A 15,540-nucleotide genomic window follows, 5' to 3' on the forward strand; every position below is an offset into this window, starting at 1 on the left:
TCTGGGGTTTAGATTTTTCTTTCTCTCCCTCCCGCTAGGTTTTGTCACAAGGTTTGACTCTCTGGTCACCCTCTCAACATGCCTTTCCTTTTCTGTGAGGAGTGTCTGGGCCCTGGTTGCTCCCTGAGTTGCAGAAGTAAATCTCACATGGATTCCTGGGCTGAACTACTGAAAAATTCAGCCTTGATGTGCAGGTGCTAATTAGAATAGTCTAAAGCAGCAACCTACAAAAGCAATGGAGAGTTTCTTTTTTCAAAATGGTATCAACAGTGTTTTGTGCTATGTGATAAGAACTGACTTTTGAGTATAAAACTCTGTTCTGTAGCTCCTGGCAGTGTGTTGGACAAGGGCTTGATCGTAGTTTGGTGTTTATTTTTTTTATTAAATGCTGGGTAATTATGGCTGTTCTCACTCTTTTTTTTTTTGCTCTTCCCTCCTTGCAGTTTTTATGGGACGGGGCTTATTGCTGGCCATGGCTTCACCAGCCCTGAGCGAACACCAGGTGTTTTTGTTCTCTTTGATGACGATCGCTTTGGATTCATCTGGCTGGAGCTGAAGTCATTCAGTCTTTACAGCCGGATCAAAGTCTCCTTCCAGAATGCCGAAGCGCCTTCCCGTGAGGCTTTTGATGAAATGCTGAAGAACATTCAGTCGTTGGCTACTTGACGGGTGATTTGTGATGGACAGGGCTAGGGGTTGCAAAGGCTGCTGCACTCCCCAGCCAGGGCTGGGATGGGGCGTCCTTGCTCTCGGTACCTCTGAATAAAAGCATGCACTTTTAATACAGCCTTTTTACCCCAAATGTACACATCCCGGTTAAAAAAAAAAAAAAATCCATGACTGCCCTTTCCTCCCTGCCACTCCACACTGCTCCCTAGCAGTCCTTGTTACCCAGTCTGTAAAGTAGCTTTGTATAGCTGAAGGGATCCTGGAGAAGGAGGAAACAGACATTTCTGATTGCAAAAAGAATGTATTGGAACAAAAATAACTCAAGGTCAGAGCTGGATCAAAGAACATCTAAGTGACTGGATGGACACAAGCCCTCTGCTTTGACCATTAGCAGTCTCCTGGGGAAAGAGCTCTTCTTCAGGCAAGGGACTCATTTAAGCCTTTGCTGCGCTCTAGACCGACCTGTCCTCCTGGGAGACTTGCTTTACCCTCCTGAAATCAGCACGGTCCCCTGCTGCAGGCTGAGTGGCTGCTTAATGATAAATTGCATCAGCAGTGACAAAGCATGTCCTCCTCTCCAGAAACCTTTCTCTGTTGGGTGCAGCGTTGTCAAGAGAGGCTGGTGTAACACTTGCATCCCTGGCTTAGTAATTGGAGTGAGTGGTTTACTTTTGAGAAATTCCCTCAGCTTGGCAGCAAGGGGAGGATTCCCACTGTAAATGACAGTGTATGTAGTGTTGCCCTGGCTTCTGGAGCTTGATGGATGTGCTGTCCCTTGGGCTCCGGGTCTGGGTGTCTCCCTGAGCCTAGAGAAAATGATTCTTTTTTTCATATAGGAGCTGGGTATGGAACTGGAAATGAGTGTGAACTGCAGAAGCTGATGCATTCAAAATGGTTCCGTACCGGGAAGATTCACCTCAGATCTTTTAAAGTGGGTCTGCAAATGTAAAGGAAGGAGAGGAAAGAAAACCAGCTGCAGTCTGCTGACTCCTGTCTGTGATGGGCAGCAGAAGGTGCCATATGTTGCTGGTGCTGATGTGACCCCAGTTATTTGTCATTCTTGTATCAGGTAGCCCCACGCAGTCTGAAGGAACAATGAGGGATTCTCCTAACATCGCTGTGGTTGGTTCTGGCACCTTTTAGGGTTGGTGCTGACAGGTGGGTGCTGCTGCTCCACTCACAGGACCTTTCTGTTCCCTTTCTAGTTGTACTTGTTTCATCTCAGATAATGGCTGCTTCCACAGAAAGCTCCTGGGCCTGATTTATTTCCGTGATAACTGCACTCTGTGTGGCAGATCTGAGCTCTGCTGGGGAGTGTGGGCTGCAGACGAGGAGAAGCAAATTCCCCATAGACTGTTCTGTGCAGGAGAATCCTGGCCAGTGGTTATCTACAGACTGTGGGTTGTGCTATAAATCGGCATTTGCATCAGCTTGTGTTATTAATCCTGTGTAGGAAGAGGTGATAGGGATCCTTGTGCGGAGAGAAAAGAGCAGTTTGTAAGGAAGCTCTTGGTTACAAGCAGAACACCTCCTTTGTTGCAGTTGGTCTCTGGCTGTCACGATAAACTCCAGGTTTCTTTTCCCACCACCAGCCAGATCAGTGTCTAACAAAACTCTGCCTTTACATCTGCAGGTTTTGGTTTGTAAATGTGTCTGTACATGTGTTGTGCTGGGCGGATTCAGGCCCCTTCTGCGGAGAAGTTTCAGTCGCTGCCTCGTTTCGCTGACTGCAAGCAGCTTTTATTCTCGCAAGGGCTTTTTGCCACCTCTGGCTCTTGAGTGTTCCCTCGAGCTGCATGAGAGCTGAGTCTCCAGCAGAGACTTTGAGCAGAAGGTCTTGTCACTCACAGGATTAATTCCCGTCTCTTTGGATATAGTTTTACAAACCCCTGGGAATGTGAAGGTGATTGAGGGCACTTTTTTTCTTTGTTTCCTACAGCTTTGTCAGTAGTGGAAAACCTGCCTCAGTGTTAGAGGTGAGGATCTGAAGTGCTATTACTGTTCCAGTGAATAAGCTATAAAAAGCAGGTTGTTTCTGAGCAGCCTGTTAGAGGTGTTGCTGTCAGCATCAGCAGAGGGAAGAGTTGACTTGAATCTCTCCCCCGTTAGGCAGGGCTGGGAGGGAGGAAGGGGGGCAGTTCTCTGAACCTTGGTGTGTGGGCAGAGAGGTGAGCCGAAGCTAAAATCGGGCGTCTCGGCCCCTGGCTGCAGCTGCTGAGCTGTGTGCAGAAGAGAATGTGCTTAATCTTGCAGACAGAGGTTTCCAGCTTGATGATGCGGATTTCTGGAATACCTAAAGACATTAGGTATTCCTTGCAGACTGGGTGGCCAGTTTATCTTGGAGCTTGCTGTTAGGCTGGTGCAGGCGGTATGTTGGCTGCTGTGTATTCTCCCTAGCAGCCTAAACGGATGGGAGAGGTCCCCTTGAGCAGCTGCTTGAATTGCTTGTCTCTAAAACCAGCTCTGCTTCAGCTGCCACTGGATCCCTAGCTCTGACCGTGTGGATTCCTCAATTTCTTCAAAGTCCCTACTCACCCGAAAAAATAAAAGTTCTGAGGTTTTACATAATGACTTAATAGTTTTTGCTTTTTGTTTTCAAAGTAAGATTGAAAATCCAGACTGTATTGAATGGACTGCAAGCACTTGGCCTGACTTGAGCCATTTTCTTCTGAGTACAGATGCTGGCTCTGTAGCCACTCTCCTCCCTGTAACCTGCTCTGTTGGGCAGGCTGAGTAAAGGCAGTGTAGGTACGTGTCACTGCTGTGTCATACAATATTTTTCATAGTTTTTACGTACAGCTTAAATTCCTTTTGATACCAAGAGTCTCCTGGGGGGTGCAAACCCATGGGTAGCAGGAGCGTTTTGCTCGGTGCTGAGTACAGGTCTGCTTTGTCACTTGAGCGAGGACCTGTTGGTTAGCGGTTGGCACAGGTTGCGTATCTGCTGTTCTCCAGGCGGAGATGGTTCTTCTGCTTGTAGCTTGTCCTTTCCAAACCTTTTCAGTGGCAGTGTAAAGGGTGTCCCTTCTGAAGGCAAGACCTGCTTGGCTGGCTGGAGAGAAGGGTTTTGCAGGGGCTTGATGCTCTGCAGGAACTTTTCACAGCTCGGCTTTGCCCCTGTAGTAGCATCCTTTTATTTATAGCGTACCTGATTGTGACGTTTTGAGGCCAATGTGCTAGTCCTGATTAAAGGCAAAACTGCTGATACACTGTGGCTTTACTCTGTCTAGAGCAAAGGCAATGCACATACCAAATTTCGTATTAATGCTCCTTCCCTGCCGCCTTAATTTCTGCTCCTCAAAGCCTGGCAGGCTTTTGTGGCATTTCGGAAGGAAATTCCCTCTGATTTGTCTTAGGGTGAAGAAAGCAGTTAAGGTAGTGAATTTGGAGAGACTTGCTTAAATGCTCTGGGTGCTCCAGTGCCTTTGCTGATTCCTTTGTGCACAGCTACATCTCTGCTCTCGGAGAAAAGCAGAATAACGTGGTGAGGAGTTGCAGCTTGCGTTTCTGAGAGCTTTGGGAAAAGGGAACAAAAGCAGTGCAGCCGGGTTTAGCGGCAGGCCGTTTGGATCTGAGCATCCCCCATCCTGCCTTCCCTCGTGGCACCTGTGGGAAGCGGTGCTAACGGTACCGGGGTTTGTTGGATTTGTTGGTGTTTGGGATGGGCTGTACCACCCTCCTGCGCAGTACGTCTCGGTGCATACCCTGCTTGTTTCCTGAGCCCTGGTTGTCTAGCTTGTTGGGATATTTCTGGGAGCTGTTGACAGGGATAATGTGTGGTGGTGCCTTGCAGATGGTGATAAATTTCTGGTGCTGACGTGGCCTCCTCCTGTTCGCTCCGTAGAAAATCTTGGGGACAATTGGCTTTATTTCTTGATCCCAGATGGATGGAAAGAGCTGAGGAAGATGGAAAACAACTTGTCAGGGGTAGGAATACTGTCTTGGCAGAAGCCTTTTGGAATAAACAAAGCGCTTGCAATTAGGATGCAGAGCAGCACTGCCCCAGTAGCCGCAGCAAGACCTAGGGCTTAATTCTAGCTCAGGAGCAATAAGCAGTGCTTACGTGCCTGGGCCGTGTTGTGCTCCTACATCATGCTTTCTGTGTTGTCAGAACACACGGGTTTGGCCAGCTGGAAAACAGAAGCATCAAAGATCCTCACCCAGCCAGTTTGTTTGCCTTGGGCCTGTTTTCATAGCTATAAATGTGCTGTGAGCAGGCGTTGTGGTTGTAGGAGACTCACTGCAGTCCACATGGACTTGTCAGTTTTTTTTTTAATTATTATTATTGAGGAGGAGGAAAAAGGATGGCATTACTTGTAACTTTGGCGGTCAGCTTCCCTTTGGAGTGGACAGTGCAGTGCTGCCACAGGTACTCTGGAATGGGACAGCAAAGGTTGGATGGCAAATATGTTGGGAAACTTGTACTGGGGAGAAAGCAAATACATGTGCAAGCGTGCTTGGAGGTGTAAGCTACCAGGAAAAACCCAAAATGCAGCTGGATTAATGTTTACTTTTAAACAAGGTTGACTTTTTATTACTCTTTATTAATTTAAAAGTAGTGGAACTTAATGGAAGTGTTGGGTGTTATGTGGGAATGGGCTGTATAATCCTGACTTGCTAGTTTAGGAAATGATAATATATTAACTCTGTCTTGTAGCTGGTTGCTCACATGGCCAATAATCTTCCGTTGTGTTCAGCTGCCAAAGGATTGTGTGCTGGCCGCCGTGCCGTGGGCCAGACGGGCAGCATCACTCACCAGTTGGACAGTGAAATAGTTGAGATGTGTGATCAGGCGGTGGAGTGGAAGATAAGGTACCAAACTGTGAGTGCCACTGACCTTTTTTGTGTGTGCTGAATTAAAATGTATGATTCTGGGTTTTGTTTGGATTGCAGTCTCTTTAATTTTTGAGGAAAAGAGCACTCAGATGACTGTGTTCATTAACTTAATTGAAGCAATCTGCACTTTTTTCATTAATACTCTTCCCTTAAGCAGGTGTACCCCGTTTCTGTGTGTATTTTGCACTTGCTACTTTAACATGACACCGACAGATTAATCTGGGCATCTCCCGTAGGCTCTGAGTGTAAGTAAGTCCCTATAAAGGACCCTGTGGGGCTTATTAATAATGAAAGTGAAACACCAGATCCCTGCCTCATACAGAGGGTAGTGCATAGGAAAAAGGGTGAGCTTTTCTTTTGAAAATGCCATTTGACATCAAACACCTTGGTTTCGTGCCACAAATATCCATGTGGAACACAAGAACTGTAGTTTAAACAACTCGCCTGTAGTTTATACAACTCTGCTCCCCTGTCTGAGGGATTTTGTTTGTGGTTGGAGAAGAACAGGCTGTATAAAAGCCGGACATAATTTATCAACACTTGGCCTGCTTCATCCCAGGTATCAGAAAGCTGAGCAAAATGCGTGTGTTACTTTTACACCTGATCATTGTTACCCAAGGAGCCTTTTCCAGTTTCAAATAATAAAAAGGAAAGTTTTGTGAACGTACTTCTGTTTGCTGCTTCTTGTTGTTGTTCCAAAGGAAAGTGGCAGGCGAGTCCACCCTTCTGACATGCAGCAGCCTGTCTTCCGCCTGTGATAAAAATTCATTTTCCCTTGTTTGGGTATTTGGTGAGCAACTAAACTGATCTCCCGAAGGTGCGAGGCACACACCTCATGCTGTGAATTCCCAACTCTTCCTTGTCCCTGTTTTCTGTTCTTTCTCCCTGCATCTACCCCCAGCAGGTCCTGCCTGGGGAGCCCAGCTCCCTCCCTCAGCACAGGCTGGAGCTGGCAGAACTAACGGCCTGAGCCCTGACGAGGGCCACAGCTCTCCTTTCTGAAAGGAAGCATGTGGCAATCCTGAATTTTTATGTTTTTTATTATTATTATTCTGCTTTGTCTGAAGGAGATTAGCTGGCACAAAACTAACGTGAGGGATGAGGAGGGGGAGGCTGCGCAATGGTGTAAGCCCCCTTTATGGAAGCAGGCTAGGAGTTCTCTATTTTTTAATGCCTTTTTTTTTTTTTCAGGTTTCCCCACACCACACCCCCCCATTCAGATTCACGTCCACCTCAGATCTGAACTGCTTTTGGCTTTGTGGTGTGAGCTCAGCTGCCCCCGAGGAGCCGTTCATCCCTGTGCAGCAGGGCTGGCGCCTGGCCGTGTGCTGGGACGTGTGGTGTGGTCCCCAGGTCGGTGCAAACGGCCCCAGCCCTGCCTTTACCGGAGGGGATGCTGTGCTTCAAGTTTTGCAACCCAATGCTGCCAGTACATTTCTTGGCAGATTATTATTTTTGAGAACAAGCCTCGGCCATGGAGCACTAAAGTACCAATGTTCAGGCATGAACTTTTCATCTGGCAATGGCTCTGCTGTAATGCTGGTAGTGAATGAAGGGCAGAGCGCGCCGTTGCAGCTCCTCCCGTGCAGTCCTCTGGGGAGGTGGGACCTCTTCCATTTCCCCTTTTGTGTGTTTGGTTTTTTTTTTTTGTTTTTTTTTTTGCCACCAATTCCTTCCCCTAATCTTCTGCATTAATTTTCTGGTGCTAAAGGCACATCTGACACGACTCCTTTATGCGAAGTGTTCTGTGTACGATCACAGTCGTTGAAGCCTTAGCAAGGGAAACGCATCTACTAAGCACACAGTAACTCCTACCATATGTTTGGCCTTTGAGGAGCGCAAATGCAGTTTCTCAAGTGGCAACATTTCTGAATACCCGCCACATGCACCTCCCAAGTGCTGGCTTGCAACCCTCCCTCTGCTTCCAAAGAAACTCGGAGGTGTGAGGGTTCGGTGCTGGGCAGATTCCCACCTCCCAGAACGGAGCGGGGCAGCGCTGAGCCTTGCTCCCCTTGCTCCCCTCCCTTGCCCTGGCCGAGGCGTGAGGAGGTGGGTGCCACCTGGCAGAGGTGGTCCTCAGCAGGTGCGTTCCTCCTCCCCATTGGTGATGGAGGAACCGCTTTTTCCATCTGCAAGGGGTAAAGTCCCGTGTGTCACAGTCGGTTATGGGCTGTGAACTGTGGAACAGGCAGAGAGAGGGTTGTCCCCTTAGCTGTCAGTTTAGAAACAGAGGCTCTGCCAGGGTAAATTTTCCTGCTCTGGGAAGACTGCTGCTGTGAACAGGCATGTCCCACGCTGGCTTGGGGACTGTTTGCAGCTGGGTCTTAGTCTCCTCTCAGGGCTGTGTCTGCTCCGCCAGAGGCCACTGCTGCTGTTTGCGGTGATGCTGCTTCTTCCTGCTTGGCTTGTTTCTGAAAACCACAAGGCTTTGTTGCCTTATTGCGGAGTCAGAGGTCTGTTGGATCCAGCCAGGACGGAAGGTGGGTCTCTGTTCTTAATGCTGCAAGTATGTGCCTGAAAATCTGTTCCCTGTGGGAGCTCAGCTCCTGGCAGCTGCCGGAGACCTTACCCTGGGGTGAGGATGGGATGTGAGAACCGTATCGAGTTTGGCCACCCCGTCTCCCACGCAACACTGCTGCCTTTCTGCCTGATGCTTTTATTTTTGGCTGTTGGGAGACATGCTGCTGGGCAGGTCTGGAGCCTCCTGCTGACTGACTGGCCTGGCAAGCCACAGCGAGCTTGGCCCAGATGTTGCGTCAGCTGATCCAGAGCATCAGCACCCCTGAGCTGTGTGAAACACCATCTTGCGCTCTGCTTCGCTCCTGATCTCCCCGCTCCTTCGGGAACGGGCTGGAACACAGGCTTTTATTCAGCACTGCTGGGCAGGGTTGGGGTTTTTTTACTGTTTTCTGCTTCTCAGCCATCTGTCTTACTCGGGGCTCTTTCCCTGCTGTGAGGGGAGCATCACCTGCCCCCCTGGTGCAGGAGGGGTTGGAGGGTGACAGCCCCGCACAACGCCTCCCAGGGCTGCCTTAGGGGCTGGGGTCCTGCTGCTGAGTCCAGGGACCAGGGGAACCCGGGAGAAGCCTTACCCCCCTCGCTCCTTGATCCAAGGGCTGGTGTTTCCCAGTTTCCAAGCCTTTGGAGGCACCGGAACGGGGGAACGTTGGGCTGCCCGAGCTGGGGTCTGCCCTCTCCTCCTGTGTCTCCCCCGGGCGTGCAGGCTGGAAGATGAGCACTTGGGTGGGTTTCACCCACCCCGTGCCCCAGCAGGGCTTGGCTGCTTCCTTCTCCTGCTGCTGCCAAAGGGTGATTAGTGGCAAGCTCCACACAGTTAATTAAAGACGCCTGAGCTCTTTCCTTCGGACCTTGGAGTTGCCGACCTTTGGTGTGCACACTGCCATCCCCCCTGATGTGTTCTTGCGGTAATTAACATGTGAAGGTGGTAATTAACGTGCCCGGCTCCCCGAGGCTGTGGCCGTGGCTCTGGGACCCGGCTTTAATGTCACAACGTCCCTCTCAAACCCGACCTTGGCAGTGACCCCCGCCGGGGCCCGCTGTGGCGCGCCACATCCGCCAGAGGGCGCCCGGAGACCGGACAGGGACACGCGTGGGACCGGCACCCACGGGCACGCGTGGGACGTGGCATCCCCGCGGACACGGACACTCGTGGGGCACGGGACCCCCACGGACACTTGTGAGACCGGCACCCCACGGACACTCACGAGACATGGTACCCCCGTGGACAAGGACATTTGTGGGACCAGCATCCTACAGGCACAGCCACTCGTGGGACCGGCCCCGCCCGCGGATACAGGCACACATGGCACCCCCAGCACCCTGAGACTCTTGGGACCAGGCACCTATGGGACTTAGGACCCCTGGGCCATGCCTCAGGTGGGGACATTCAGGGGCACCCATGGGAGCTGGGCACCCCAGGGGACTGAGCACCCCAGGGGACCGGGTGGCAGGACCCCCGGCAGCCAGGCACCCCCAGGATGCTCTGCTGCTGCCCTCCGTCTGCAGCCACCTGCCAAGAGGCAGCCCTGCGCACTGTGCCAGTGCCGGGGTGCATGGGGGGGGGGCTAGGCGGGAGACCCATGGACCCCGGTGTGTGGCTTTGCCAGCAGCCACACCTGGACGATGCCCACCCCAGGGAGGTGTGGGGACAGTGCTTTCTCCCACCAAACACGAGTGGGAAGGGCTGAGCCGGGTACCGAAGCGCTGACCTCTCCTGGAACACAGCTTGAGGTGAAACAACACACTGATGCGCAGGGCAGGGAGAGCGGTGGGTGATGCAGCCACCAGCCATCAGCTCCCTCGGAGTTAGTTATTCAATAAGCAGCTCGTTAGCCTCCCTGACGCACTTCCTTCCCTGCCTCCTGCTCCGGCACCTTGTGTCCTGCCTCGCTCTCAAGACCGCCAGGCTGTTGGTGGCTCCAGCACCCCCCGGCACAGGCAGGGTCAGAGCTGGGGGGACGATGCTCCTGCAGGGGCTGGTGGTGCCGTAGGGGCTCATGGGCTGCTCTGGGGTCAGGCTGGGAGAAGCACAAGCTGGAGCATCTTTCCTGCTTACTCACCTTTCTCCACCTGGTCCTAAGCTACCTGATTGCCATCAGCTTCCTCCACCTGTCACTCTGGTACCAGGGGGACAGCCCAAACCCACCTTAGTCACTTGTGAACATTTTGTGCTGCCCGAGCAGCAAGGATGCAACTGCTTTACACGTATGTGGACGTTCACTCCCCTCCCTCTCTCTCTTCCAGCCTTTGCGTCTCACCTCTCTTCCAAGCATTTTCGCAGTGGCCGGCTTCTCCCCGAGGCTCTTTCTGTCCTTATCCCTCACCTGACCTCCAGGAACCCTCGTTAGTCACGGGCTGGGGCAGGGCTCCCTGCTGCCTGCAGTCACCGCTCTTTCCACAAAGCCTCGTTTGACCCTGTGTCCCTCAGCCCTCGTCACCACAACACCCAAGACACAGATCAAGTGTCCTTTTGGCAGTGACCTTGTTACCTGCTCGAGTGCATTTATCCCCACCTTGCTCCCAGATATTAAGGGGGTGATTTGCAGCCAACCGCCTGACATCCCATAATCCCGGCTGAGGCGAGATCCATTATCTGTCACTGCATCAGCGGTGCTAGTGCTGCCTGGCTCAGCTTCCTGCATGTTGCTGCTAATTAAAAACAAATGAGGAGGGGATGGCTGGCAAGTGATGTGCTGGATGGCTGCGACTGATCCACTCCGTTTAGGAGTTCTGTGAGCTGCTCAAATAAATAACGTGGAAATTTAATTTTCTGCCACTCTGGAAAGGAGAGGTCTTGGATAGCATTTGTGCTCTATTCTGAACATCTTGCTTGCTGTAAAGGGGAAACCTGCCCTTGCTGGGACCCTTCCCAGTGGCTCCCGCATGGATAATGCGTTTGTTTCATCCACGACCACATCTTGGCTCGGGCTGCTTCGTTAGGGAGAAGGTGCCAAATTGGCCCTTTACCATGCAGCGCCTGACACGAGGGCAGCTGGAGGCAATCACCGGCAGGGGAGAGCCTTTTCCTCTCCAAAACAAGCAGATACGGCAGCAATGGGGAAAAATACGGCTTAGAGCCTGCAGCCAGCTGGGAGCCAGGCAGCGGAGGCTGTACCCCAGCCCTCACCGCGCCGTACACACAATTCCCCTCTCCCTCTTTGTTTTCTCTAATTGCAGAGCGAGGCCTCCCAGGCACAGCCTGTTTCTCACCCCGCGCTGGTACAAAGCTCTGCGGAACGGGGCTGGGACGTGCTGACCCGGGAACGGGGAATGCAGCCTTGGAAGAGGGATGGAACCGGTTTGGGCTTCCCTGGGGAATGATGCTCGGCCGCTCAGCAAGCTGTGGCCGTGACGGTTGCTCTCCTCCCAAGTGTTTTGCCCTGGGGTGGGGGGTGAATGCTGCTCCTGGGGAGCAGAGCGGGATGGGTACCCCCACCCCAGCATCCCCGAGCCCCCCGGGGTGGGTGGAGGCATCGGGGCAGCACCGCCACAGCCAGAGCAGGGTCCTCGCTGGGGTCTCGGCAGATTTCACATGTTTCTTTAAGCCTCTTGGGTGGGATATTGGCTTCTCCCGCTGGGCAAGGGTGTGAGTCCTCTGCAATCTCCTCTTGCAACCGTTTCCTTGCCTGCGGCTGGGTTGTTTCACATCCGAGGAGGCTCGGGGAGGCAAGGTGGAATTACAACATTACAGACAAAGCCTTAATATAATCTTCCCCGCGTGAACGGCATTGCAGGGGGAAGATGTGGAGAATGTTCTGAGGAGCGGGCTTCAAATGAGGCAAGCTGCGGTTCAGGATGTACACTGAATTGCTTCATCACCGCTCCTAATGGCTTAACCAACGAAATCCATATTCATAAATCAAAACAGGAGCGTGAGCGACCTCTGTTCAGCTCTGCTGCCGAGCTGTGGTGCATCCAGAAATAAGGGCAGATTATATATTGCAGGCAGCAGCTCTGTATATATCTTCTGCAGCTGCCACAACTTGGCCTTGGTATTAACTGAGCCCAAGGAGAGACGATACGATCAAATCTGTCTGTCGGCGTCTGAAGGATTAGCTGAGTCAACCAGGAAAAAGCTGAGCTAATTTATCATGCTATTTTCAGTACTGAAATGCACCCTGGACGTAATTTCACCCTCAATTACAGATCTCATAGTTCTGCAGAACATAGTTATCAAAAATATTCTTTTTCAAATGCATTTAGTGTTTGGATTTCAGCGTTACAGCGGTGTGGTGGCAGCTCTGTAACCAAGGCGAGCTGATGAGATCTGGGAAGTGGAACCAGTGGAGAGAGAAAATGAATGTTATCTGTTCTCTCTGGCCAAGGAAAACATGGTGCAGGGAGGAGAGCGTCACAGATGTGTTGGCAGAAGGACCTGGCGGTCTCTTGCCCACCACACAGGGCTGTCACCAGCACTGGATCAGATCAGCTGCAGCTTTTTCTGTCTCCCCAAGGACACAGAATCTGCTGTTTTCCACCTCGAACCCCCTGAAGTGTCACTGGAAAGCCCAGAACAAAGTCTGGCTCTGCCCTTCTACAGCGGTCCTTTGGGTATCTCCCCCCCCCAAACCAGGCTAGTACCCCCTGGGATGCCAATGCCACCCCCAAACCCTCTGGTTGCCCTGGCTGGACCCCCCCCAGCATCAAAACATCCTTAAACTGGTGCCCACTCTTCCAGGGCCGCCTCCCCAGCAGCAGGCCAAGGGTGCAGCAGCCAGCCCAGGCTGGAAGCATCTCCATCTCCATCTCCAGCTGATGCCCTTTGGCATCCACAGGCAGAGGCATTTCAGCCACCCTGACTTCACTCCCTCCGCAAATCCGGCTGTCAGTGGCCATGCCCCGTGGTGCCTGCTGCAGGTTGATGTCTTGTGTCTCTGCCGGGGAGATCTCCCAGAAAGTAAGCCATTCCCAGGGGACAAAAAAACCCAAACAAACCTCAAACCAAGATGAACTGCAAGGATTCTGCAGCTTTAACAAAAACTCTCAGTTTTACCAAAAGTTTAGCCGTTTGCTGGTGAGTTTGGCAGCCACGGAGGAGCTGGGCTTTGCAGGGATCCCTCAGGGCTGCGGGGCTGGCTGGTTTCCCAGCCCAGTGCGGGTGAAGGCAGCAGTGTGATGTGACGGAGGGGCCAAAAATAGAAACATTACCACGAATGGAGAGGAATAATACTTTTCCTGAAGCCCTGTAATAGCCTTGAGGCTGCTAACGTGGTGATAAGCAGTTGTTTGCCTGTGCTCTGGAGCAGGCGTGTTTTATCTCTTCCTTGTTCCAGCCTGGAGAAAAAGCCCGGTGATTTTGCTGCCGTGGGACCACCAGGTCTGTATTTTACTGTTTCTCTATTCCAGCAGCGCCTGGAGACCTGCCTGGAATTACATGGCATGACACAGCTGGTGGCCCGGCTGTGCTCTTAGATTAGAAGCCAGAAGCAGAAGGTGCAGGAGAGGTCTGCAGCTTTTTTGGAGGGATGAGCTGAGCAGATCCGATGCCTTAATTTGTGATGTTTTGTGGAACTGGGGAGTCATGGGTGCAGGTGTCTGGCTGGGGGGCTCCCCTGGAGCCATGTGAGGGGCAAGCGCAGCCGTTCCTGGTGCCGGGAGGAGGGAATGTTTGCAGCCGCCTGTGCAAACAAGTGGCCTCAAGGAGGAAACACCATGGGCTGGGGGAAATCCCAACCTCCTTGTGCAAAGCCCAGGGCTCGAGGAGAGGATTACATCCCAGGTAAAACTGGGATTCCTTTCCCCCTCTCCTGTCCTGCCCCAGAAGTTGTGCTTTCAGGGGAGGTGACGCCAGCGTCCCGTGCAGGAGCACAGGGATGCCAGGCAGCTTTCAGTGGTGCAGAGGTAGGAGAAAACCTTACTGATACCCTCCATAAAAGACTTACGTTAAATATCGAGCTAATTTTAGCTATTTTATTAGCAAGCAGCTCTGGGTGATGATGCCTATAACGGTTTAGCGGCTGGTTGCCTCTTGCAGCACCAGTGCTGAGCAGGGTTGGATGAGTTTTTCCCTTTATAAAACCCTGCAAGCGCCATCCCTTGCCTTACACCCGCCCTGAAGCGTGGCTGATAAAACCAGTGACTTCTCCCAGCTTCAGCCCATCTCCGGGAAGTGGCTGATATTAAACTTGAAACAAATTACACTGTGCATTCGAGTGTGGATGCTCAAATGCATTTTCTTTTCCTAATGACAGAGGCAGTGGGAATTGCAGCACCATTAATTTCTCCTTTTGCCTCCTGCGAGTTGTCAGCGGCTCTCCCTCTCGCCTAGTAACTACCGCATCCAAGGGGCTGGATGCTCTGCTGCAGCCCCGGCACCTTTTGTACAAGCTCAGGACTGGAAAATAACTGGAGCAGCCCGGGAAATGCTGCGGGCGAAGCCGGGAGCGGTGGGAGGCAGCAGGGATGCAGGGTTTGCGGCGAGCTGCGGAGGGGCCAGCCCGGCCCTAGCACCCAGGGCTGCTGCTCCCCGCCGTGTTTCCTTCTGGTTTGTGCCTTTTGAACCATTTTGGGGGTTCTCGCTGTTGGTGGAGGGTGGGGAGACGGCGTGACTGCCGGGCTTTAAAGCATTTCCAGCCCGGAGGAAGATCAGCTGTGCTGCCAGCTCTCAGAATGGGAAACTGCCGCTTGGAGGACAATAAAGGTTATTAAATGTCAGGGAGAAATAAAGCTGCCTTTTTTTCCTTTTTCCTTTTGGCTTTTTTTCCCCGCTGGCTGTACTGGTTTGCAGGCACTCAGTGCAGTGGAAGATGGGGACTGGGGCACCAGAGCGGCTGCCTTGGGGTACCCATTGGCTCTGGATTTAGGATGGGGGGTTACTCTTTGACCGTTTGGGGGTCCTGGCTATGGGTCAGGGACCTGCAGACCCAGCCTTGTGCAAGGGCAGTATTAAATGGGTGTATTCCCCTTGTGGGCACAGCCTCACGGGGTCTTGCGTGGGTTTGGGCTCACGCTCCGGGCTGTGGGATGCATCCAGCTGCCTCCGCTGCCGGCTGCTAACGTGGCTCCGACCCTTTGCCAAGTTCAGGAGCGTGGGTGACGGTGCGGGAGGCGGTGACACCGGCTTCGCTGGCCTCCGCCACACCTCCCAGCTCCGTGCCCTCGTGGCTCTGGCAGTGTGAGCACCAACAGGTCTTTCCAGTCCTGTCCACGCGCTGCCTAGGGCCACGTTTCGGCACACCGTCCCTTCCGGAGCTCCCATCGCGGCTCTCGGGGCACGTCGGCAGCGGGGCGGCACCCGCGGAGAGGGAAAAGCACCGGGTGCGTCACTGGCTTGCCTTGTTTATCTTTTATTTTGACAGTTGTAGCTATAATTAACCACCGTAGGCTGGTAAATGCTTGCGGGCTGTGCCTGCCCCCGGACCCAGCGCACCAGGGCACGCAGGGTATCTATCGCCTTTTGCCAGACGCTTCTCGCCCGCTGGAAGGAGCAGCCTCGGGGAGCCAGCGCCTACGGGTTGAAGGTAAAAAGCAAACTGGTGCTGCAGGGCTCCCTGGGGAGTGGGCTGGGGCTGGGGC

The 15,540-nt window shown here is 52.7% G+C and overlaps 1 protein-coding gene and 1 long non-coding RNA gene across 3 annotated transcripts in view; one reads left to right on the forward strand and one right to left on the reverse strand.

Moving 5' to 3' along the window:
• The window catches only part of FBXO31 (F-box protein 31), a 28,338-nt gene extending 22,166 nt beyond the window's left edge, over nt 1-6,172 (forward strand). For both annotated transcript variants that reach the window (XM_080410677.1, XM_080410678.1), the window contains one exon: nt 444-6,172. In XM_080410677.1, the coding sequence (XP_080266803.1) occupies nt 444-666 (223 nt within the window). In that variant the 3' untranslated portion in view covers nt 667-6,172. The remainder of the gene's footprint in view (nt 1-443) is intronic.
• LOC308073003 lies at nt 1,486-13,336 on the reverse strand. Its single transcript, XR_013931864.1, has 2 exons — nt 2,230-13,336; nt 1,486-2,197 (listed from the first exon to the last, which is right to left on the reverse strand). It is a non-coding gene; the product is annotated as an uncharacterized lncRNA (long non-coding RNA).
• Nucleotides 13,337-15,540: the final 2,204 nt, after the last annotated feature.

Source organism: Falco punctatus (assembly GCF_963210335.1).
Source record: "Falco punctatus genome assembly, chromosome: 14".
Classification (NCBI taxonomy): domain Eukaryota; kingdom Metazoa; phylum Chordata; class Aves; order Falconiformes; family Falconidae; genus Falco; species Falco punctatus.